General features: G+C 41.7%; 3 protein-coding genes across 7 annotated transcripts in view; 2 read left to right on the forward strand and 1 right to left on the reverse strand.

Moving 5' to 3' along the window:
• Window positions 1-8514, reverse strand: part of fndc3a (fibronectin type III domain containing 3A) — a 44746-nt gene extending 36232 nt beyond the window's left edge. The window contains exons 1-2 of one of the 4 annotated variants that reach the window (XM_047593699.1): window positions 8120-8514; window positions 3729-3869 (exon numbers count right to left, since the gene is read on the reverse strand). In XM_047593699.1, the coding sequence (XP_047449655.1) occupies window positions 3729-3839 (111 nt within the window). In that variant the 5' untranslated portion in view covers window positions 3840-3869; window positions 8120-8514. The other 3 variants (XM_047593698.1, XM_047593697.1, XM_047593696.1) reach the window with 3 other exon arrangements.
• Window positions 8515-11330: 2816 nt separating this feature from the next.
• On the forward strand, window positions 11331-22067 carry rcbtb2 (regulator of chromosome condensation (RCC1) and BTB (POZ) domain containing protein 2). 2 transcript variants are annotated; one of them, XM_047594946.1, is made up of 12 exons: window positions 11331-11548; window positions 12429-12564; window positions 13294-13444; window positions 15662-15828; window positions 15912-16070; window positions 17069-17176; window positions 17270-17412; window positions 18016-18206; window positions 18699-18825; window positions 20116-20255; window positions 20359-20489; window positions 20577-20719. In XM_047594946.1, exons 2-12 carry the CDS (start codon window positions 12439-12441, stop codon window positions 20580-20582), a joined length of 1449 nt encoding a protein of 482 aa, XP_047450902.1. In that variant the 5' UTR covers window positions 11331-11548; window positions 12429-12438; the 3' UTR covers window positions 20583-20719. The 2 variants fall into 2 exon arrangements, with proteins under 2 accessions (XP_047450902.1, XP_047450901.1); XM_047594945.1 differs by having other exon boundaries at window positions 11332-11548; window positions 20607-22067.
• A 2616-nt stretch (window positions 22068-24683) lies between these two features.
• LOC125013790 (claudin-4-like) lies at window positions 24684-25468 on the forward strand. Its single transcript, XM_047594684.1, has 2 exons — window positions 24684-25282; window positions 25396-25468. The coding sequence occupies exons 1-2, from the start codon at window positions 24684-24686 to the stop codon at window positions 25466-25468; spliced, it is 672 nt and encodes a 223-aa protein (XP_047450640.1).
• The last annotated feature ends 265 nt before the right edge of the window (window positions 25469-25733 follow it).

Here is a 25733-nt window from a genome sequence, read left to right on the forward strand (position 1 = left end):
ACACGCAAGGCATTAAATGGCAGGCCTAATGAAAAAGAGCAATGAACAAAATGGGAGAAAATATACATATCCATCAGCAAAGCCAACGGCTAAGTACATAAGCCATTAGCTAGGCTTAAACATTGACAGAAACAGACTGATTCATCCGTTACCAATTTAGCTCCAATCCAAACGGCAGGAGCAGGAAAAACCAAAGAGGAGCTAAAATGGAAAGAAGCAATGATTCATACTGTAGCTAAAGTCATCTCTTAAAAGGAATCATCTCAGGTAATGACCCCAAGACAACAGCTTCCTCTGTGACTCAGAATAATTGGCCCAATAGAGCGTTAATACCAAGGAAGAGAAAAAAAAAAAAAAAAAAAAAAAACAAGACCAAAGACTGAAGTGTCCTTGCAGCTTCTCTAACTAAAGGTCAGAAACAGAGGGGTCAGCCATCGCAGTGAATCCTCTTCACTGTCACCACAGTCCTGCCTCATTCTGTCAGGGGCCAGACCCCTCCAGTGGTGGCTGCTCCTCACTCTGCAGCTGCCATGATATTTACGCACCTCCTCAGACACAACACACTTAAGCTACATCAACAATTCTTCTCTCGCTCTTTTTCTTTTCCATCCTTTTTTTTTTTTTAATTTATCGCAGGTCAGTTTCGCAGGTGGTCAAGGGTCAAGCTCTCATTCAAAATCAGTGACTTGAATTCTCCTTTTCCATGCAAGCTTTTGATTGTTGAGCATGTGTACACAGCTTAAAGGTTAATACAATGAAAAGGTTAATACAATAAAACTCACAGACACTGTGAAGATAGGCGTGCAAAGAGGAATCGATTTGTATGAAGAAACTGACGTAAGAGCTAAAGCCGTAGCGGCCTAACCTGAAAACCAAAGATCAATCAATACCCATACCTACACCAAGGTAGGACAAATTAAACCTAGTTGCTGTGCTCCAAAGAATCTGTTCTGCATGCTTGTGAGTGACACATGACTAGTCTGCCCTTAAAAAACACCAAACCAAAAACATCGGAACAAACTAAACAGAGGGCTCTGTTACTTATCATGCCACCGCAAGTATCTATTTGAGCCTGACGTGTACCTGCCGCTAGCAGAAGCAGATCACAATCAGCTCCTTGCTTGACTAAGTAATAAGCCATTGAGTGCTTTTACATGCAAAGCTTAAACTTGTTTAAGTTTACATGCAACGGAGAAAATTTAACAACTGACGGGAACACGTCCTCCTCCTCCACACTAGGTGGCGATATGTGTCTTTACAGTGTGGAGTCGTTCATGCAGCAGACTGGCATTTCACACAACAACAAGATGGATAATAGTACAGCTTTTTTTAATCTCGTACGTAATGTGCGCTATACCTCTTGCGGGGTCCTATGCTAGCGCAGCGGTTGTGGAAGCGCATTGTCTAGTTTAACTCTGATTAAGGCACATACATGACAGTGACAATCGATTTCCAATCGCATTATCTGAGTGTCTCAGTCAGATAAGGAGAACTCCGATATTAACGCGTTTACATGCACTTAAGTTGTCCAGTTAAGAGACGGATTAAAGTAATAATTAATTTTTTTCACATGCATGTAAACCTGCCGACTGTCTTTGTGAGGGCATGCAGCCATGTACACTACAAAGGCACAAAGCACAACAATCTATTCTGCCATAATTTCATTGAATGACATCCACAGTGGGTCGTTCCCAAGAGATCGCCCAGTGCACCACTCCCCACTCTTCGTTGTTGTTGGTGTGGTTGTTTTGCTTCCTTTCTTTGATACTGGCTTTCTGCTATTTTGCAATTGATAACTGGGGTTTATAGCGTCCACTATTAAAAACTCATTTATGTATGAAAAATTTATGTAAATTCTCTCTGTTTATCTGATAAATAATCATTTTGTCAACAAAGCGACAGAAAATAATGAAAAATACATGGCATTTTTCAAGGTTTCATCTGCTTTTGTTCTAAATCCAAAGATATTTACTTTAATATCACGTGTAACAAACAAAAAGAAACCTTCACATTTAAGAAATCAGACGTTTTTCCACAGCGTAGACATAGCAGATTCATTTTATGTTGTCCGTTAATTCGTTGGCTAAATAAAGATAGAAGTGCCATATTAAATTTTAAAGCTCGACAGCTATGACTGTTTTTTTTTTTTTTCATTCATTTGTACACCCTGTACCTTGATATTGACATGCCTGGGAGGGATACACAAACATGTTGTTGTTTGAGAAGCACAGATACTTGTTATTCACATTTCAGTACATTTCACCCATCATGAACATGCGGTGTCTCAAATTGGTCTGAGCAGCAGGGTGGTAATGATGTAAGCCAGGAAGCAACGGTAGCATTTTATTCCTTTAGCTCTCATAAAAAAAAGAAAAAAAGAGTAACACGGTGTAAATCGTGACATGGGACGTGTTCAGGCAATCGGGTAACCTTTGTGGGAGGTGGCAAGGTAACCGAATTCCACGAGAACAACACCCTCGCAGATGAACGCAGGCGGCAAAATTTGATCTCTAGGTGAACAAAGCCTGATTCAGGTGAGGGTTTTTCCGCTGCGGAAAATGACAGACATGGGTGGAAAGCCGCGTTTATAGGACAGAGCTAATATTAGCAAGTCTTATCGGGACAAACTACACAACACTGAGGAAACGACTGAGGAGATATCACCGAGAGTTGCATGCTGTGCCCCAGGAAGTCTGGGAGACTTAAGCACATCAAACTAGAGGCCATCAAAATGACAGAAAAAAAAAAAAATCACTCAGGCTTGTCAGGGCCATTCAATCTCACTCTGATAACTGACAAGAGATGACAGGGTGGAGGGATACCGCCGAATGTCTTGTACGCATATGGAAAAACTGTTATCAAAACCAAGAGATATGGTTCATAAATAACAAGCACCTGCTGAAAATGAAATATGTCCCAGAAGCAACCGAAGTGAGCACAGCAAATCCACCTGGCTTGTTTCAATACTCAGCTGAGTAAGAGCTCGATCTGCATATTTTGTTTAGCATCTGAAACAAGCCCCCAAACACATCAGGTTTCACAGATTTGAATGTATCCAGAAGATATGCTTAAGGCACTTTATAACAATGGAACAGAGGCAAAGAAATCTTAAAAATAGAGCTAGGTTTGTAAGATTGTAATCTTCTTTATTCCATTACTCAAGGCATGAGATAATTAAAAATAATCACGTATAATTAAACCAGCTGAAACTTTCATTCATTTATTTATTTATTTTTTTTTTATATCGTCTCACAGAGAAAACCCTGCTGGATGATATATCCAGCCAAATACCACATTAGCAGTTCCCTGCTGCGCTGGTGGAACCGTGCACCACACAGCCGTCAGTGAAACTGCTTCACTAAGTGATCGAGTGCTTTAAGTGTCCGAGCAAAGATTTCCCCAATTTCACTGATGAAGTTCGTGCAAGTAGAGCATCATGAGGCATCAGCATCACTGCCCTTCCAGAGTCAAGTCTAGCGTTTTTCATACAACGGCACAAATATTTCTGACGGGAACAACGAAACAGCTCATGCAATTACGCCTTTGTTTTCCGCATTGGCGGGCTTCAACGAGCCAAGTCAAACAACTGCACACTTAAGTCAAACAAAATAATTCGCAAGCACCGTTTCGAAATAAAAACCTTTTCAAGTGAAAAAAAAGGGAAGTTGCTTATTAGGCATAAAAGATAGTGAAGCAAGTGTGACTAATAGCGGAGGATTTGAGCGTACCTGCTGGGAGCCCTCTCCATTGACCATGGCTGGGGGTGGTGGTGAGGCCAGGATTGGGAGTTCAGGGCTGAGAAGCTGGCCAGACTCCAGAGGTGGCGTGCGGTCTGCCATGTCTCCCTCATTCACACCACTGAAGAGGTACTGCTGCAACAAAAAAAACACAGGGATGAATAGAGATGCACAAAAGGTATACAACAAAGGTTCGTGCAACTTGAATACTGACAGTCATCCAAGCAAAGCCAATCAATACGTGGTGTCTTTCTCCTTCTCTCTTAGTACATACTACGTATGACGTGAGGTGAATGTATGGAGATTAAAATATAATATGATTACCATGGAAACTATTACTTTTATGCTTCTTTGCTGCAACTATTTTGTAAAATGAAAGCGCTACATTAGAAAGAACTGGACAAGATGGCGGCTCATTCATTCAAATGAATCTGTGGCATATACACCTGACAATTTCCTCCAGTACCGGTATGATTCACACATTCCCCTCCTCCGAGGATTACGCCAGTGTGGAGCCAGCTGACGTGCATAACTGGGATAAACGCAAATGACAGCGCAGCTTTTCTGATAGTGTTAGTTATGTTTTTTTCTGTGAATCTTTTAGGTAAAATACGGCGCACTGGGGATCATTTTGGAAATGATTGCTCCCTTGTTTGACAGTCATCACTTACAGTTCGCTTGCTGTTGAGCCCCTCCCAACTCATAAATATTTCTGTACAGACTAAACAGGGCTTTTTTTTTTTATAAGTGCCCTAATGCAAACCAATAGGTTATGTGAAACCTCGCTACTCTATTTAAAATTAAACCTGGTCTAGTAAACCAGAAACACAAGATAAATAACCTCCAATGAGAAACATAGCAACGAGCTAAACCGTACCGAGCGGGAATTTGATGCACTCATCCATTGTTTTCTACTGCCAGTAACACACTGGAATGCACTGGAAGGTATTTTCTAGTGTCACCAGCTGTTTCATCTAAACTACACACGCCTGGTCCACGGCCATCTGCAGTTCATTTAATGTGCCTAGTAAAAGTAATTGGGGACTCCAATTTGTGCTGTAGCTCGACTCCGTATTGTCGATTACTCTTATTTTGTTCAAGCTGCGTGCTCCTCTCAAATGGAGTTTGTGCATTACAAACACAAACACAAACTGAAGCCGCAAACCTTGCACCAATGCATAAAAAAAACAAAAAAAAAAACAAAGAGTAGTAGCGTTTAAACAATCATCAGAAAATGTGCTCTCTTGATATCTGATGCAAACTAAGTTTCTGTACTCGCAACAATGAATCAAAGTGATACTGAAAAGTGTGCCACTATTATGACAGCTCTTTCCTCCTCCAATGTTAACCCTACATTTTCGACACACCAATACATGAGCCACACGTTCACAGGCGAAAAAAAAAATACAACTACAACTAAAACTGAATAAAAAAAAAAATGACTGCGTAAGGAAATGGTTAAACACATTCATTAAAAAGAGACACGTATCTCAACCGTTTCCCCTTGTAGAACAGAGTCAAGCACGTAGTGTTGTCCAGTGTCTTCTCACGACAAACACAAACATCCAAAAGCTAACAGCGGAGTGGTGGCATCAAGTCTGATTAATTTTCGTAATCAAACAATAATCAAACCAGCGGGATTATATATAAGCTCATGTAAAGCCAAACACTATGAGAGAGGGAAAAAAAAACAAACACTTTATTAAAGACTGCAATGTAATAAGTGTCAACATGCCACAGTGAGGGCTGGCTACTTGTGAGGAAATAAATAAAAAAAAAAAGAATAAGAAGTCTGTCAAAATCAACAGAGCACTGTGAGAGAAATGCAACATGTGTCCTTGAACTTAATTACACTCTCGCGCATGCGTCCCTAAACCTCACAGTGATCTGGCTTATCTGTTAGCTTTGGCCCCTCCCCTCCTTAAGCTTAAACCACAAAGTCAGTTCACAGTGCGATGGTCAATGAACTAGATTTGAAGGGAGCTATTATAGCTGGAGCCGAGGACCGACATGAAATTAGTCCAGTGTTACTAGCGTGCTCAGAATGAATGCCAGGCTCCCTCCGTTCCCCCTAGGCCTCCGAATCAATAACAGCAATCAAGTGGCATATTGCTCTCTAAATATTTAAGTAGATCAATGTTTAAAATTATTTGCCAACACAACACTCAAAACAGGTACCTGTAGGTCAATAAAATAAGATGTAATGAAAGACATTTATCTTCTTTACATTTCCCCCCTCTGACATGCATCTTACACAGGAAGATTAAATGATTTCATCTGTGTTTTAAAACCTTTTATAAAACGCTGAAGAGGAAATTACAGGGGGTTTTGGAGACTCCACTTATTAAATATTCGCCTATGTGAAAAGACATGTTCCTAAATTATGACGGAGGTGTCGGTGCTTTCCCCACTTCACTCCTGTGCATTCTCTAAAAAGAGATCAAGCTACACAAGTTTCAGATAAAATAATCAGGAATCTCTGCAGGTTCCTTGTAACAACCGGCGAGAAACACCACCTGACTCAAATGTTTAATTCCAGGGGCAGCTGCACTACACCAAAGCCTCCGCACAGCCTTTCCTGTCGCAACACAATACACATTAACTCGAAAATTGTGGTTACATCTGTTGTTACCCTGCCTGCGCATCGCATTTGTTTATAGCTACGAGTTCAGTCGAAAAGGGCCCAGCAGCTGTTTTTCGGTTACGGTTTTGGTGAAGCGAAGGGGAAACACCTTGACTTGTTTCAAATAAAAAGATATCCTACAGCTGATTTGTTTAACCACCATTGCCCAAGGCCTGGACCACAGGGTCTCTGATTTGTCATGAATTGTTGATTTCGGTCGCCACTGTCTGACACCTCAAAAAATAAATGAAAATACTTTAGGTTCAGCTGTGACACCTGGAGAAATGTTTGTTTGATTACTGCGACAGCTGGCCACATGAAGTGCATCTAAATAATGGTTGGAGCCAACCCTAAACTCCCATCCCATGTCTCCTGTGTTTATTATTTCCAGGCCTTTCAACAGCCACAGCAGACTTATTCATATAGCGACCCACGGGCCACATGCGGCCCAGGACCGACCCCCGAGTGGCCCAGCCTGTTGTCTAGCCCACCTGAGCTGAACTGAAGAAACGCAGAGGGCCTTGAATGCAACGCTCCAAGAATGTTTTGAAGTGTAGCTAGGGGCCTAAAAATGTGTCCTTTTCAACACTGAAACGTAAACTTGACAATGAAGACGACACTTATTTATCTCACCTATGTGTTTAATGTGCTATGGGTGCGTTTGGGGGGTACTAAAAGATTTTTATTGCACATTACTTTGCAATGTGCCATGTTAGATACGACCAGAAACAATTCATTCTATTTATTTTAGTTTCATTTAGTTGAAACGGTCTGTTCAATTACAGCTCCGTTATTGTGTTTTCTTATGCACTTTTTTGTCATGCCTTTGTCATGCTAGCTTATGGATAAAAGGTTGATATCTTTCATCACATGGTTCTGTATTGGTTTTAAGTTTGCCAGTGCCAACGGATGGCAACATTTCTTAACCTTAACATTTGGCCTGAACTGAATTTGTAATTGAATAGCCCTGAACTACAAGCACAACTGGTTCTGTTTAATTAACATACCAGGCTAGCAACACCAACACCACCTTCAATGATGATGCTTCTTATTTGTTAGGTTTGCAACCTCGCACTCAAGGCAATTGTTTACTCTGGCTACAGGTGTGTGTGTGTGTGTGTGCTTAGCGTTATGTCATAGCTGCGTGTTATCTAACTAAAACACAGCACTGCAGTCAAAGCACTGACAGACAATAACCTTATAGATTATGTTTTTTCCCCCATCCCCAGAGACACGACACCTTGCTCGAAGCACAAGTGGTTTATTATCAATAGCACAGCTATCGTTACTCACTCAGTCCTTTGGCACAGCAGCAGCAGCAGCAGCAGTCTGGACCGACACGCCGACGCACAGTGACGATTCCTACGCAGCTTTTTTTCCAGAAACGTTTAACGTCAGCGAGCTCCGACGGCCAGCTACTTTCTGCAACACCCGAGACTGACAACTTGCAAGCTACCGAGACAAACACAAGACAAGGCAGAGGGGGACATACCAGCCTTAGCCGCCTAATGCTACCTGGCTAACAGTTAGCAAGACGATGCGCTTTTCTCGGAATACGAGCGACTTGCGTCAACTGCACCTCAAGCACGTCCGAGTAGTCACCGAGCCGTAGCGACGGTGCCAAGTGTCGACAATGTTAGCCTAGCTGCCCGTTTTTATCGAGATAACTTTCCTTCCAACCCCGTTCCTCGCGTAAAAGTCAGGAATTTCGCCATCGCTCGCAGGGTTTTGGTGCGCATGCGCACTGAGAGCAACTCACCGCGAATCCCAAATTCCAAGATATCAGCGAGGGACGTTTAAATCGTTGTCGCACATTGTTCGGTTTTCATCGTTTCGTGGATGCGGCTAGTAGTGCCTTTCGCGTTATATCGGACGTCATGTGTACACCTACATTTCCACGTCATTAAGGAAGACCTTACGGTTGACGTGTCTGTGGTCGGTTCGTCCAAGTCAGTCAAGCTGCGAAATGAGACCACGTTTTGTTTCGCGTACAAAACAGCAGACGTGAGCACACTCGGTCTTGCAGCCCTGATGTACAAATAAGGCTCAGATTTCGAGCTGTGACCAGCGTGTTTTTAAAGGGAATTTCCAGTCCACCTTAATAGCATCATGTTGCCAGTAAAGGGTGTTGTTGTTGGTAGTTTTTGTTTTAGTTTTTGTGATTTATTTCGAACATGCAAATGATATGTATATTTGAGCAAATAACAGACATGATAATAGTAATAAAAAACGAACAGTTGATACAATAAAAAAAAAGCAGCACAGTAATTCCGAAAAGGGGTGGGAAGAAGTACAGCTTATTTATTCCCGCCCCTTCTCCATAAATTATTAATATAGTTGTATAGCATCTTCCGCTTCCTTTTATATTTCTTCTTACTATATACACACACATACACATGCAGATACATATATCTACATATTCAAACATACATATACTTTTATATATAAATAATATGTAAGTAACTAATAATTAACTAAAGAAAAAATATATGTAGGTAAACGAAATGAAAAAAAAAAAGTTGTAAGTGATTTTGAAGTGGTTTAAGTTTTGACATTCTTGTGCACTTCCCTCAACCTAATCCATAATTTGACACCACACACCAATATACAAAAACATCTCTTAGTAGTGCGCACCCTATGAATTTGGAAATTAAATCTACCCCTTAAATTATAACCCTTGTTTGAATAATTTTTGGATATTTCTTGGTAGTAGATTGTCTTTGGCGTTGAATATGATCGTAATTGTTTGTAGTTCTATGTTGTCTCTCAGTTTTAGCAGCATTGATTGTAAAAAATAATGTGTTTGTGTGATCCTGTAACCCGCCTTATGAATAATTCTCATTGCTTTCTTTTGCAGAATGATTAGTGGATTTATTGTACTGATGTTATTGTTGCCCCAAACCTCTGCATACTGACTTATATTATTGAACAGTAGAGAATGCGAAGTGATTTGTAATCCAGGACCTGTTTTGCTTTTTTTTAATACTGCTATGCTTCTTGATACTTTGGACTGTATACATATGATGTGTGGTTTCCAGTTAATTTGGACATCTATTATTACCCCTAGGAATTTAATTTCACTAACTCTTTCAATGTTCACCCCATCCAGTTGAATTTGTAATTTTAGATAATTTCTCCAGTTCCCAAACAAAATTATTTTCGTCTTGCCCAACTTGAATGCTAATTTATTTATATCAAACCACAATCTTAAATTCTTCAGTTCACTGTTAACATCTTGCATTGGGAGTAGCGGATCCCTGCCAGGACAAAACAAAATGTTGCTATCATCTGCAAATAAAACCAGTTTTAACATATTTGGCAACTTGCATAAATCATCGCTATAAAGAATAAATAATTTGGGACCCAAGACTGACCCCTGGGGGACACCACAAGGAATGTTCAAACATGTTCAACAGTAATCACCCATCTTCACAAACTGTTTCCCTTCATTCAGATAACTCCTAATCCAAACTAATACCTTTCCCCTGACACCATACTGCTGTAATTTCATGAGTAGAATATTGTGGTTTATGGTATCAAAAGCTTTTTTAATGTCTATGAATATTCCAATTATATACTGTTTTAGGTCCAGTGAATTAGTAATTTCTTCTGTTGACTCTGTTAATGCCAGTGATGTCGATCTGTTTGATCTGCTTTGTTCCCAGATTTATGCAGTGGAGTGACTTTGGCTATTTTCATTTTATTGGGTACTGTACCGGTTTGAAATGATAAATTGCAGATGTGCGTTAGCGGTTTCGAGATTCCCTCAATTACATTCTTCACTGCAGTCATATCAATATCGCCACATTCGGTTGATTGGCTTTGTTTTTACGTTTTAGGACAATTTCAACAATCTCTCTCTCTCTCTCTTCTGCTGCTGTGATGAACATAGAGCTAAGATTTGTTTCCATAAAACCACCACTCAGTTCCGCTGAGTTCATTCATGAACGGAAAATTACTATGAGTAAGAAAAGGTAAAAAGGAGGCAAAATATCTCATCACGTCCGCCTATCTAGTCAGCCCGCGTGCAACGTGTAAAATGTCACGAGAGCATAAAAATGAACATTTCGGCTGCTTGCTTTAATATTTACCCCAATAAAAAGGTACTTCAAATTCGTGCAGTTCGCTGGGGCATTTATCCCGGGCTCGTCGTTTTGTTTACTAGGTCACAAAAATAACATTGCACGTTTGTTTTTTTCTCATATAAAATACTCTATTAGGGGTCCTCGAAGCTTTTTGCACGAATACATGTAGCGTATAAAGTCCTGATGGTCAAGACGAGGTTATCCGTGGCTCCACCTGCTGGACTTAATACAGGAGTACCACACTTTTTCTGCCACAGTTATCAATGAAATGTGAAGTGAAAGTGATAGCTCTTAAACAAAACAAGTGAAATAAATAAGAGCAAAGAAAGCCAATTTACAGATGATCCCATAAGACAAAGCCCATGAGACAATTTTTATTCTGTTTTTATTTATCATTGTAAGTGTATGTATCATTATTTAATACCTCTATGGTCAACCGATGTTGTTTTTAGAAATAAAGTTTGACTTTACTTGACACAAATTGTTTTCAAGTTCAAATTCAAGCAAGTTTTGTCTCTTATCCTTCTTTATAGTGTATTTATTATCCCATTGTCTCTGAAAGAACTGAAAGAAACCATCTAATGCATCCGGAAAGAAGATAAACAGAGAATATGTAACTTCTTTTTCATGTTAATTGTTGACCTATTGTTTTTGCAGTATGCTAACAAACCAAATGACTTGAAATTATTTAGTTGTTTAACGCGATGTGAAAATAAACAATAATATCCTATAATAAGCTACAATGCATTAGTTTGTTGTGTTGAAGTCTATGTAGGAATTGTTGTTTAAAAGAAATTAAACAATGTAATGAGTTTTAGATTGGCCTTGGTGTTTGTGAAATAACAATCAGTAGAAATTCAAATCTCCGACACTCCCTAAACGCACCACGTGATTACAGGAAGTGTTTTTTTTCTGTAGGCGTTGGTGTAGCGATCAAAGCTAGCAACCTTAGCTGCTAACGAGAAGCTAGACTCTAGCCAGTCTGCCGACATGGTTTCTTTAGCAAAGGTGTTTGCTAGGTATGTTACCTGACAGATTTTCGGTGTCGCATTTGACAAGAAAGCGTCAACCCCGGAAGAAACACTAGCAAGAATAACAACAAGGTAACCCGACCCCTTAGCTCAATAGTTTTCGCTGGATAATAGTTTCCATTAATGGTGCATGGCACGTTGTTTTCAACTTGGAAACCCCACGCTGTAAGTTTTAAGACTCAACATGTTTAGTCCTAGCCGTGTTTGTTTACTTGTAGCCTCTTGTGTTGAACTCCTCCTGGACGCTGTGTGGGTCTGTCACGGGTCTGGGTTCATGCTAAGTGCACCTTGATGTTATTATTGAGAGAAAAATGACTGTGCTTTTGCCGTTTATGACTGTAAAACATGTCGTTATGAATCCCTTTTGAAACTCCGAGGAGGTATAAACTAGAGATGCATTTTGCTGGCGTTGCCATATACCCTTTATATAGTTGGTTACACAAAAAGACAGCATGTTTTATGAGCGTATATTTATTTGGAAAAACGTCAAGCCTATCGATCTCCATTAAATACAGTGGGACGGAGAGTGCATTTAAAACCAATCTATGAGCTCATTCTTCACACGTGGTTCAGTGACTGTACTGGAAATAATGTGTCAGGCTTTACTTTTTCACACATTAGTTTGCCTCAGCCATCGTGCATACCTGTTTTAAACTTGTCTGTAGAACCGGGCTCAGATCCCAGATTCTGTCTGTGCTCAGGTTTTAATTCATGCCTCGGTTGCTGCAGACTAGAGTAATACTTAATTTCCAGCTTACACATTAATTCATTCAGCAGTTAAGGTTGGCGTGCTATTGCGTACAGTTCTTTTTTTTTTTGTTAATAATTGAATTGTGAAAACTCTTAAACTCTCTGTGTGTAATTTATAAACCAGAGCATAAGAGCTTTACCCCCACTTGAATCACAAATTGTCTTCACAGTTGTTTAACCGTGCTTTCTCCTCATTTCACAGCTGAAGTAGTATGCTGGACGTGGGGAAGTGGCCAGTGTTTGCGCTCCTTCCTCCTGAGGAACTACGGCTTATCCGGCAGGCTTGTGTCTTTGGCAGCGCTGCGAACGAAGCCCTCTATGTCACAGTTAATGACGAGGTAACGTTTGGGCTTTAAGCGCTGCCGCTATAATCTCCTAGTGTTTTACGTGAACTTGTGTTGCAAGGCCTGAGGGACTTAATCTACTTCCATTATATTGATTTGGCGATTTAGTTGGTGAGTGGACTGAAAAATTTGCTTCTCACTCTCTGGTTGATGCAACTTGCGTTTCTCAGACGCAGGGATAAGCAGATAGAATGAGGCTATTTTTAGTCATACAGGCCTAATACCTGAGTGAGCTCCATTTTTATCCTGCGTAAACGTGAAGCACTGCTCATCTTTCCACCCTTGTCAATTTGTTTGTCCCTGTGGCACAAACGGTTGATGTTTTCAGAGCAGTGGACTGTGCCGCTAAATGAAAATGTGACGCACATCACATTGAGTCATGGCCTGTGTGTGCATTTTATTACCTTAACTGATTCCATTTCGTACATCTAACGTTTTGGGAAATCTTGGTTGCAGGTGTAATTTAGGTTTGCATCTGTCAGTGCTGAAATGTTATTATTATTAATTATAATCATTGGATGCACAATCCTAATGTTGTTATATTTCATGTAGACAAAAAAATGGGGTTTCACACTCCCACATTTTAAACCTCGATTGAAATCTTGGTCATAACAGTGTGAACTAAAATACCAAGTGTACTAGACTAGAAATGTTGAGGGTTATCTGTAAACACTAGAATATAGCACTCGGCAGAGCTTCAGCTGTGACATTTGGTCTCCCCAGGTCTTTGCTCTAGGCACCAACTGCAGTGGCTGTTTGGGGCTCGGAGATCTTCAAAGCACTATTGAGCCGCGCCGGATCGATGTCTTGTGCGGGAAGAAGATTGTGTCCCTAAGCTATGGAACAGGGCCCCATGTGGTTATCGCAACTGCAGGTAATCTACTTCAGAAAACCTTTGTTTGTACCAGAGGGGATATTTCCTCATGTGGCAGAGGAATGAAACGTCGCGCAAACAAGACCACACATGCAAATCTGGTTTTATACTGATGCTGTTATACTGCTGCCGCATGCTGTCAAATATAATTTGCATTGATGGGAAATGCTTTTCAGACACTCAAGCATTGCTCTTACAGTTTCAGTAGAAGACATTTATCCCCTAGTTGCTGACATATAATGAACTTCAGGGATTACTAATGCCAGTTGTACGTGTGTTGATGTATTTATTATCGTAATGGACATATATCCAGATTTCTTACTCCAGCTTTGTTCAATTTCAATTTCAAGCAAAGCTAATACGAAGGCAAATGGACTGGAAACTGCGGTTAATTGAAGACGCTTCCCAGCTCATCCAAGTGGCGTCTTCTGTTCTAAGTGACTGGTGGATGTTTAGGTTTTTATTGGAACATCTGTGGGTCTGAAACTCACATGACTACAGTCTGTTAATGAGACCGTACTCACCTACACTGATGTTGTTCTAATTAACCTGGGTGGTGTCATTTATTTTAATAACCACTATCGCAACTTTCCTTAAACATCCTGTAGAAAACCTGAAGCAGTTGTTGTTGTTGTTTCAGCTTTGTTTTAAATATACCAACACCTTGATTACTGAGGATCATCACAGACATCTGCTGTATTCACTATTTTGGCGACAATGCAGGGACGGTCATTTTAACTGACTGCTCATTATATCTTTTGCAAGTGGAGAATTTGTCTTCCAATTTCTATTATTTTAACTCCCAATACACCCAGGGCAGTTTTCTGCCATGCTGGTCTGGCCCTGCTACCTCATTCTCTGCTCAGTTTGTGTGAGTGTAGCTTTTTCTGTTAAAGTAACATATGTGGAGCATTGTTTCAGGTCAGTTCTGTTTCAGTTCAGTCTTTCTTTCTAAATCTGTTCCCTGCTTTTCTTGTTATCCAGTTGGGATTTAACCAAGCAAATAGGTAGGAGCCTATGGAAATTGCATGGGAAATTATCTTTCAGCTGGCAACAAGTTATTTAACCCCAACTGATGCAACATGCACATCCCGCGGTCGTGGAAAAGATGTTGGTCTGTTTGAGAAGGGTCAAATCATTGGCGTGCATCAAGCAGAAAAAACATATAAGGAGAGTAAAGCATTAAACTACTAAAACTGGGTTAAGAACTTTCCAACACATGATTAAAAACGAGAAGTATAGTGGGGCACCAATGTCTTCGAGGAATAAATGTGGTCGGTAAAAAATCCTGATTGATCATGATCTGCGATCGCTTCAACGTTTGGTGAAATCAAAACAAAGAAAAATAACAGTAGAACTCAGGGCTACGTTTAATAGTTAAAGTAAGAGTATTTCCACATGTACAGTGCGAAGGGAACTCAAGGGATTGGGACTGAACAGCTGTGTAGCCTTAATAAATACACTAATCAGTGAGGCTAACCGGGATAAAAAGGCTGCAGTTTGCTAGGGAGCGTAACGATTGGACTCTGGAGTAATGGAAGAAGGTCGTGTGGTCTGATGAGTCCAGATTTACTCTGTTCCAGAGTGATGGGGCATCAGGGTAAGAAGAGAGGCAGATTAAGTGATGCCTCTCTTCTACAAACCTGTGGGGGCAGTGCCCATTATGCCCTAAGAATGAGGTCAGCTGACGACCTGAATATACTGAATGACCAGGTTATTCCATCACTGGATCTTCCCTGATGGCACAGGCTATATCCCAAGATGGCAATGCAAGGATTCATGCATGGATTGGCCACCACAGAGTCCAGACATCAACCCCATTGAGAATCTTTGGGATGTGCTAGAGCAGGCTTTGTGCAGTGGTCAGACTCTACCATCATCAGTACAAGATGTTGGTGAAAAATGAATGCAACACTGGATGGAAATAAATCTTGTCACATTGCAGAAGCTTCTTATTGAATCAGTGCCACAGCAAATGCTACTGTAATCAAGGCTAAAGGCGGTTCAACCAAATAGCAGAGTCTGTCCCCCCTTTTTTTTCTTTTTAGGCAGTGTATTTGAGTTCCACAAATCCTATTTAAACAAGATTGCTGGTCATTGTGATGCCTGTAAGAGTAGCGCTGAGCCTCTGCTATAAATCGCACGAACCTTGTTATCTTTTAACTAAATATTAACCACTGTGACAACATGAATAGAAGCTTACTTGCTGCTGTGCAGATGGAGAGGTGTTTGCCTGGGGCCACAACGGCTACAGCCAGCTGGGGAATGGAACCACCAACCACGGACTTACCCCCGCTCTGGTGTCGACCAACCTCCTCAGCAAGAGGGTGACAGAAGTGGCCTGCGGCTCCCATCACACTATCGCCCTCACAACTGATGGAGAGGTGATCTCACGTGTCCTGTCTTTAGTCGGCTTCTTCTGAATCATTGTTTTTCACAAAGGGTAAACGTTCATCTCTGTGTTCAGGTGTTCGCGTGGGGTTACAACAACTCAGGCCAAGTGGGTTCAGGGTCTACAGCCAACCAGCCGACACCCCGTCGCGTCAGCAGCTGCCTGCAAAGCAAAGTGGTGGTTAACATAGCCTGTGGTCAGCTCTGCTCTATGGCTGTACTTGACAATGGAGAGGTAACAACAGTCTGACACTTGGCATGAATCAGTCAAAATGTGGTTACGTGGTATGAGAAAAAGCGGTTTCTACGATGTGCTCTCTGACCACAGACATCAAAATGTGTCTGCAACTGATCGGAGAAACAAATGCATATACACCAATCGGCAACAACATTAAAAGCACTGACTGGAGAAGGAGAAAAAAAAAAGCATCTGTGACGTTCAGCGTTCTGCTGGGAAACATTTGAACCTGGCATTCACATAAATTTTAGCAACAAAAAACAAACAAACATGACGAACAGCACAAGGTGTTGACCTGGTGTCCAAATTCACAAGATCCCAAACTGATGTGGGATGATTCACAGAGATCCCTCCCCTCAACCCATAGGGACCAATGGCCCCCCACTAACAACAACAGACATCACAGGGATCCCAGGACACCCTCAGAAGGCCCATGTCCATCATCCGATGAGTCACAACTGTTTAGGAGGCACAAGGCATACAAATACACAATATTAGGAAGGTGGTCATAATGTTATGCCTGATCAGTGTGTAATGTACTGTAGTCTACAGATGCATTTTCACTTCACTTCTTCTTCTGTTGGTTATACACGTAAAAGGGCCAAAAATATTTGGGTAATGAGTGAAAAAGGAGCCAAGTTCAAATTAAATGAACGTTCTCACTTCCGCACAGTTTACCAGTTATGACCTGAAACGGTGTAAACATCAACTTTCAAAAGGTTACACAAACTGTTGGTTGGAGACTCACTAACTGCTTGTCACAACAGTGTGGGTGGGTGACATCCAAAGTTATATGACTGTCCAACAAACTGCATGTGCCGGCTTCAAACGTCAGTCACTTTGCATTGAACACAGGCGACATAAAGAATTAGTGCGTTCAACCTGATTCAATTTCACACACATCCAAGACGTCACTTCAGTGTATTGAATGTTTTGTTATTTTACAATAGGTTTTTAGTACTTACAATAGTAAAAAAAAAATTCTTTTTTTCCAGATCTATGGTTGGGGCTACAATTGCAATGGACAGCTGGGTTTGGGCAACAATGGAAATCAGCAGACCCCATGCAGGATCGCTGCCCTCCAAGGTATCAACATCGTCCAGGTAAGAGCTCAAACAACTATAAATCCCATTAACATTTCTTTTTTTTTTTTTTTTTTTAATTAACATTCACCTTAAACTTTCTTCCAAATACAGGTGGCGTGTGGATACGCACATACGTTGGCACTTACAGATGAGGGGCTTGTTTACGCTTGGGGAGCCAACTCATATGGCCAGTTGGGAACAGGCAATAAGAGTAACCAAGCCCTCCCAACACTAATAAACACAGATAAGGAGAGGTTGGTACTTTATTTATTTATTTATTTTTTTACACCCTTCCCACCCTTAGTGATTACTGATAGAGCTTTTCAAGCAATGGACCATCGGTTCTGCTCTCGCATGTGGACCCAGTTCATGGCATTTCCACCGTATATCTCTCATTTGCACAGCAGCTGTGTTCAGGTTCACGTTGTTAAAGCGGAATTTTGACAACTCTTCAACAGTTTCTGTGTACAGTTTGATTGTTGGTCCGTTTATAGCCTTCAGGTTTCTGCAGATATTCAGTGAATGTGCATAAAACGTTTCTCTAGGCTTGGAGACAACACACTCCACCTCCATTTTTATTTTATTTATTTTTTATAAATCTGAAATGCCCCAAATCTGCATAGAGAACAAGTCCTCCGTTGGTCGAATAGTCTTGTGATAACCACGTGCCAAGATTATTAGGGATTGTTTTTTTAGTACAGAGACTGTGGAAATTACTTTCTGTTTGCTAATAATATAATTCTCCTTTAATTTCTTTCTAAGTAATATTAAACATGTCAACACACAGCTGTATTTTATAGTAACACTTGCACTTGTAACAGTTTTGTTTGAGGTTTCCTTTCTGTATCGCCCTCCAGGATGGTGGAGGTGGCTGCGTGCCACACCAGCCATACGTCAGCTGCAAAGACGCAGAGTGGGCAGGTTCTGATGTGGGGTCAGTGTCGGGGTCAGGCCGTGGCCAGCCCCCACCTCACCCACTTCAGCTGCACGGACGACGTGTTCGCCTGCTTTGCCACGCCAGCGGCCACGTGGCACCTCCTCTCAGTAGGTAAGAAGAACAGAACGTCCTCTAAAAGCAAACAAGCGTCCGTAAAACCCAAAGGAATCTGTAGTTAATTGTGTGATATTGCCTCTTTTACTCTGTGACCTGTTAGAGATAATGATTCAGTGGGCACATTTCTGAGTGTCTTGGGTACAAATTCCTGGAAGTGGCCCAAGATATAAACAGGAAGCTGTGTTTCCTCTCACTGTCGAACAAGTGTTTATATGAACTCGGCTTAAACTGAGGAGCACTGACATGTCACTTAGAGGTTTCATCTCGTGTTTACGCTCCACTTTGTAACACTACGGACATCCCTCATAAAAATCAGTTAAACAAGTAAACCACTGAAATAATCAGTGCTCTCATGAGTGCAGTGTTTTCTGTCGGTGCTCAAGACACAAATGGTGACACGCGTTATATTTTTAGTATTTCCTTTTATGAAGATGCTTGTAATTTAGGTATAAAAAAAACAAAACAGAAGTTCTTTGTTCTTACCAGATGGTGATGACTACCTGACCGTCGCACAGTCTCTGAAGAAGGAGTTCGACAGTCCAGAGATTTCAGACCTCAAGTTCTTGGTTGATGGGAAATGCATCCACGTTCACAAAGCCCTGCTGAAAATCAGGTATAGAAAACAAGAACCGTCAAAGTCCGAGATCAAGATGGGAACTGGTGCAAAGTGGATTTTACTGCCGTTTCCCCAAATCGACATTTACTCTTCACTTCTTGAAATATTCCTCATGGCAGTGTAGACCCCCAACAAAACAACACATATTTGTTCCGTAATATGGGATTTTGTAGAGCCGCTGTGCATCTGGTGAGAATGCGCCACGTGCACTTGCGTGGATATAATGATTCCTTTTTTATTCGATGACTCAAATGAAGAATTCGCTCTGGGTGCATGAAATGATCTTTGTGGAACTGAAACCGTGTCTCTAGGTCTCTGCAGTCTGTGCGCTCTCTTTTCAGGACACTATCTTCCTGTCTTCCTCGCACGAGCTGCCAGCTTCTCCATCCAGGCTTTCAGTTTGGTCACGTGGGGGAGGTTATTTTCTCATACAGGGGTTGCGCTCGATATAAGGCTGTCACGATATCAGGTTTTCACTTCGCGATTGCCGTGGATATTATCACTACAACAACAAAAATGTAAATAACAACAGCAGAGTCCAGGAAATGCATCTATGCTTAATTTCCATGATATTATCAAGTGCGTATTTTTAACATGATATTGAAATTTCAGTTTTTAATATCGTGATTATTGTCGATACCAGTATACCACAACGGGCCTAGGAGATGGTACGCCACTCTGGGATTCTTTAAGGGGGATTGCAAAATATAGGAACATGAACTGGAGATAATAAATCTTTAGTATTATTACTACAGCAATCTTCCTGTCATCCCTTTAGATAACACTTAGTGTGTGTTCCAACTGTATTTAAAGTGCCAGACAACGTTTCATTGTCTTTCCTGTCGAAGTCACGGGGGAAGGAAAGACAGGCTTGTTGTTTTCCTCGTGTTACTTTTTATAAACTCTCTTGAACACAGACCATCAGCATTCCAGTCCCTCGCTCTTTCACACTGGCGGTGGGAAGGAGCCGCGCTGTCTGCAGCGTCAACCTTAGAGCTCATTCTCACATGAACGTGCAACGGAGCAAATCGTCTGGTCCGGCGTAAGATCGCATGCAAATGATACGTTTGAGATGCGCCGGAGAATGACAGACTCGGGTGTTTGGTCGACCGTGCCCCGAGAAGAAAACAAAAATAATGAGTTCGGAGAGATCAGCAGAGGAATCGGTGTTTCCAATGCAGGAGTCGATAAAGAAAAGAAAAGCAGATTTATATTAAATAGAAAACAATGTGTCCTTTTAGCATGTTTACCTATGTCACAAGAATATTCTGCTGCTTGTTTTTCCAGGTGTGAACATTTCCGCGCATTGCTGAATGAAACCGACGAGGACGCCATAGAGATCCAGCAGTTCTCATACCTGGTGTACAGAGCCTTCTTGGAGTATCTCTACACGGACACCATCAACCTGCCACCAGAGGATGCTATTGGTAAGCTCAGGAATGACTCCCTGTTTTAAAGGTCAGAGATTCAGGCCAGAGAAACAAGCCGGTGCACGAGAAGTCCTAAACCCAGACTCGTTCTTGTGCGTAGGGTTGCTAGACTTGGCCACGTTCTACCGAGAAACGAGGCTGAAGAGGCTGTGTCAGGAAACGATCAAGAGGGGCATTTCTGAAGAGAACGCCATCACTCTGCTGTCTGCCGCTGTCAAGTATGAAGCGCGGGTAAGCTTCTAGCCCCTGATACACAGTCAGACCCCGTGGCGATGTTTGGGGGGGCCTGCACAGTAACTAGTCGCTTATTCTCCTCAGCACTGACCAGATAGCCCTCTTCATTTTTAGGACCTGGAGGAGTTCTGCTTCAAGTTTTGTGTCAACCACCTAACGGCTGTCACGCAGACCCAGGCCTTTGCGGACATGGATCACGACCTGCTCAAGAACTTCATTAACAAAGCCAGCCGCTACGGGGCCTTCAAAAACTGACTAGAGTGCCCCCGTAGAGGCGGATCCAACCCCACGGGGTTGGAGCTCGCAGAACAGAGTCGACCCTAGACCAAAGTAAACAGCCGGCGGATGAGCGCTTCAAAGCCTTGTCACCGGGGATGTAAATACTGGTAACTGGTTTATGGTTTCACCCACTAAGTGGAGCTTCTGTGTTACATCTCAGACGGACACGGTGCTTGCTTGGGGCGCGTGCATTGGGTTGCGCCAGTCGTCCAGTCACAAGCAGACAGCGCGGAGGCTGAAGATGTGCCTCGGCGGTCCGTCCGCCACAGACATTACGCTTCACCCAATTTGATCTTTTTTGATGAAGACGATCAACGCGGCTGCAGGGATCTTCATCGCCCGCACAGGCAGGACGTCTGAAAAATGCAAAAATATAATGTGGTGCGGTAGAATGCTGGGTAGTCACGCTGACCTGTATAGGTTGGTTAATCAGATTCTCGGTGCGTATATCACTGTGTTGATCGTTGCGGTGTGAAGAGTTAAAAACAGGATGTGGTCAAAACTTCGCACTGTGCTGCTTTTATTTGACGCCTTCACTCCTGGGTTTTCTGCACAGGGAAGTCGTATTTCATGTAGAAAAAACAAGCACGCTTCTCCAACTAAGTCAATGTTTTGCCACTTTGTTTTATATTGCAGTTATTCACCAATCGTTCACATGCCATCCAGACTTAAGGTTAGCGTTTGTATTGACTAACATTTGCACCGCTTTTGCTGTCTGCAGCCGGTAGGAGAAGAAGGAGCAGCCAGTTGCGTAATCGTGAGAGATGAGAGCGAACCACTGCATGCGTACTTGTGTCCAGGTTAACCTGCTCTGTGGAGCTGGAAACTCTCTGAAACACGTGTATCCTGATGTTACACTGTAGATGCAGCTTATTTTCACAGTTGCGTTTCATTGTAATTTTGGTATGTTTACAGTTTTCATTTTTTATTTTTTTTAATTGTTGAAATGCTCTCGGCAAGCAGTTGGTTCTTTTTACGAGGGTTTCTTTACTTATACGTCCCCCCTGGTAGCACCTTGTGGTAATGAAATTGTGCTGGCTTAGGGTAATCGCCAAGGTATTTCCATCTTGAATTCTTGAATCAGAGTGTAAAGTTTTATTACTTTAACAAGCCAATTAGTTGTTTTGTTTGTTTTTTTTGTGTGTGTATGTGTTTTTTCCCCCCTTTTGGAACATTTTGATAATTACTAAAAATGCCAGTGTGATCTTGTTTTGTATGGAAAATGCTGTAAGCTGCTAACAGTGGCACTGATGGTAACATTTAGTATATATATTAAAATATATAAATGACTATTAATTCCATGTGTGATAATTGTTTTACCAATAGCAGCCACCAGGGGGCTGCATGTTCCATTTGACTGTATCGCAGTTACTTATATAGAAGCGTTTTAACAAATACTTATTTGCAGCAATTTTTTTTTTTTTTTTTTTTTTTTTTTTCTGCAGGGAGTGAAATGCATGCATAACGTAGAAGGACCTGTTTATACATTGAGATGTAGTAATGGACGCTCTTTCACACCTTCTTGCAGGAATTGATCTGGAAATCTTTTTTGTTTGTTTTTGTTTTTTTAGCGTCACATCATTCAGTCAGACTTCATGCAGATTTGTCCTTCGCCAGAAATTCCCACAGTGTTGTTAGAATCACAATGACACCTTACAAAACAAGACAATCCAATAATGAGGTGTTACATAAACCATCACGTAGAGGCACTGAGAACGTGTTGATTTTACGTGGAATTTCTGATGTGAACCGTTAAAGCCGGCGCAGCACGGTTGAGCCCTAACGGGTGGCATGTTTGGACATATCGTGATGAAAACCAGATCACCACCTCACAGACGATAATCCAGTTACTTAATTCTCTCTGGTGGACACTCCCAAAACAAGCGAAGGCTTAGCAACACAAACCACAAACCATTGTCCATTTGATATTTGGTTTATTTAACCTTTCAGGGCAATGTGCCTGTTTGTAGTCTAGTGCATAGGTCTTCAACAGGGAGGGGGTCCGCGGAGGTGCTGCAGGGGCGTCGCAAAATCTTTGGTTGGTTAGACATTTTTATATTTATATATATATAGAGAGAGAGAGATTTTTCTTACACACATTTAAATTTTGTTAAATACAGAGTGGCAGACGCTGTTATCTATCAGTCAGCACTTCAGAGTGCCACACTAGACATGGCTCCGCCAGGTTCCCCGCAAATGACTGAGAGCCTATTCAGGGAAAGTCCAAACGTCTAAAATCATGCTGCATTATTTGCAGAAGAGAAACTAACACATGATTGTGTCAGTTGCCCGACGACTGTACTTTCACACGTGTTTGAAATAAAATAATGAATATTTGAACCCGTGTATTATTTGAACATTGAATGCAAAATGATGATAATAATAATGTACATTTAGAAATGGCACCAGTCCGGATTTAATGTAGAACACATATAGTAGGTAGGGGGTCCCTACTTAATCCCTCCATCAGTTTGGGGGTCCTTGGCCTGAAAAATGGCCCCTGGTTTAGTGTGTTGAAGTTGAGATAATATGATTTGGTTAAGACTAAACATACAAGCAAATATAAAGCAACAAACCAGAGTGCACACAGCTACTGAAAGTAACTGCCTGATCTCATGGTATCAATCAATCAATTAAACTTTATTTATATGGCGATTTTCATACATAAAAGATGCAACACAAAGTGCCCCCCATGCCCCAGACCCTCATTCATGCACACATACACACACACTAAGCATATTACATATATACATACTCCAAAGAAAACCCTAACCTGACCCACCCCTAAGATAAAATAGAATGTGTCTGAGTACACACCACTATTTTGTCGCAGCCCACGGCAACAGAGGATGCCACCACAGAGACCACCCCGCCCTAAAAAGGGACTCGTTGAAAGTTAAAAAAGGTGGTTCTTGAGCCTGCCAGTGAAAACATCAGCGGTCTCAGCAGCCGCTTGCTTGAAATATGGTTTTCCTTCGTCACAGTGAGGCACCCTGATCAGTTATTTTAAAGTAAATACTAACCCACTCAGGAAGAGTTATGCGATCAGGAAGGAGAGCTTCAGGAGTTGTTAGTTTGCTAGAAAATGACTCTGGTTTCTCGTTATCTGACTCTTTTAAGTATCGGTGTGTGTGTGTGTGGCTCCGGCTGTGGTTCGTTGCTCTACCCACTGTTGAGTCAGTGCAAAGTGAAACACCACGGCCTTCTACGCCTCATTGTACCTGCATCTGGCATGTGTGAAACAGCAACGACGGAGTAGTATCTTTGAAATCTGTGAACTTAATGCAGCGTGGCTTGTTTCACCCTCCAGACAAAATTAGAATATTGGTTTACTGAGTTCTGCATGCTTTATTCAGAGGTGCTGCTCATTTCATTCTGTATAAATCCAGCCTTGCGGGGAAAAAAAAAAAAAAAACAACCAGTACGTTTTTTTTTTCAAAGTCTAAACATAGCGCTTGATGCATCGATGCCAGGAAACTGCTGTCATTCGTGCAAGATTCAAACAGAGCAGAGCTTAATTTAAATCTTGAATATTTTGGTTTAATTACATATATAATTTTGTTTTGATTTTTAAAACTTCAAAAACTTTACCGTGTCTTCATCGAGTTTTAGAAGCAGAGGAGCTTTTTTTTTTTGCGCTGTGCGTGTCATACTCATATATATCACTAATCAAAAACCCTTCGACCCCTTGCTGTGCACCGGTTATCTGATGGAAACTTGACAGTGATCTTCAGGGCAGAAGCGTCACAGCTCACGTGACTGTGTTCTCGCGTCCTGCCCCTCCTGAGTGGTGTATAAATGGTCCGCTCCGGCTTTATCGATACATTTACACAACTCCTTCACAGACGCAGCTTTCATCTCTTTTTTTTGTTGTTGTTGTTGTTGTTGTTGTTGGAGGCTTCCTGAGAAGACATGGTGTCAGCTGGCCTTCAAACGTTGGGCCTCGCCCTATGCATCACTGGCTGGGTTGGATCACTCGCTGCTTGTATCCTGCCCCATTGGAGAGTGATACTGTTCAGTGATTCTAATCGAATTGTTTCAGAAGGCCTGTGGGGATTTTGCTTCCTCTCTCGCGACATCTACTGCATATTTTATTACCCAGAACGCTATTTCTCCCCAGACCTCCTGGCTGGCCGAGCTTTGACCATCGTCTCTATCCTGATTGGTAGCGTTGGCATCCCCCTGGGTATTGCAGGGGGACAATGCACCAACTATCTGAAGGATGAGCGCTCCAAAGCCAGAATCCGCCTTGCATCAGGTATAATCTTCATCATTGCTGGTGTTTTTTACCTTATTGCAGTGAGCTGGATAACACTGTACAAAAGCATGGACTTCGCCGGTCCAAGGTTCGGGACTCCTCGGGAGAAGAAGCCGGGATTTTCTCTTTTCATCGGCTGGTTTGCGACAGCCTTCTTCATTCTTGGTGGTGCCGTGCTCTGTGTCAACAAGAGGACCAAGAAATCGTCTCCCCGTTCATCCGCAGCCAAGAACTATGTCGGAGGAGAGAGAAGGTCAGAGTTACGGAAACAACAACAACGAAGAAAGACTTGATGCAAGCACTCCGTCTTCCATGAAAGGGATTCACATTAATAATGACTTTATAATCATTTCATTGTGCCCACAGCTTCGTCCAGTGCTTCCTTGTTGAGCTGCACGTACCTTCTGATGCCTCCTATCTTTCACTTGAATTGCTCTGAGCAATCATTTCATCTTAAAGTGCATTTGATAATCGGTGGTTTCAAACAGCGAGTGAAGTTTTTTTAATCGCCGTAATTTTTTTACTCAGTAGGGATGTTTCGTGTCTTGTCTTTTAGATCCTTTAACATTTTTAATCCATCCAAGCGATCCACAGACTTTAGAGGACATGTCATTAAATGTTAAATATTTGGGTTATTAACTTTATAAATCCTCATCATATAGTAAAGTACGCTTGTTTCTGAGATACAGAAGTGTAAGGAAATG

Source organism: Mugil cephalus, chromosome 9 (assembly GCF_022458985.1).
Source record: "Mugil cephalus isolate CIBA_MC_2020 chromosome 9, CIBA_Mcephalus_1.1, whole genome shotgun sequence".
Classification (NCBI taxonomy): Eukaryota; Metazoa; Chordata; class Actinopteri; order Mugiliformes; family Mugilidae; genus Mugil; species Mugil cephalus.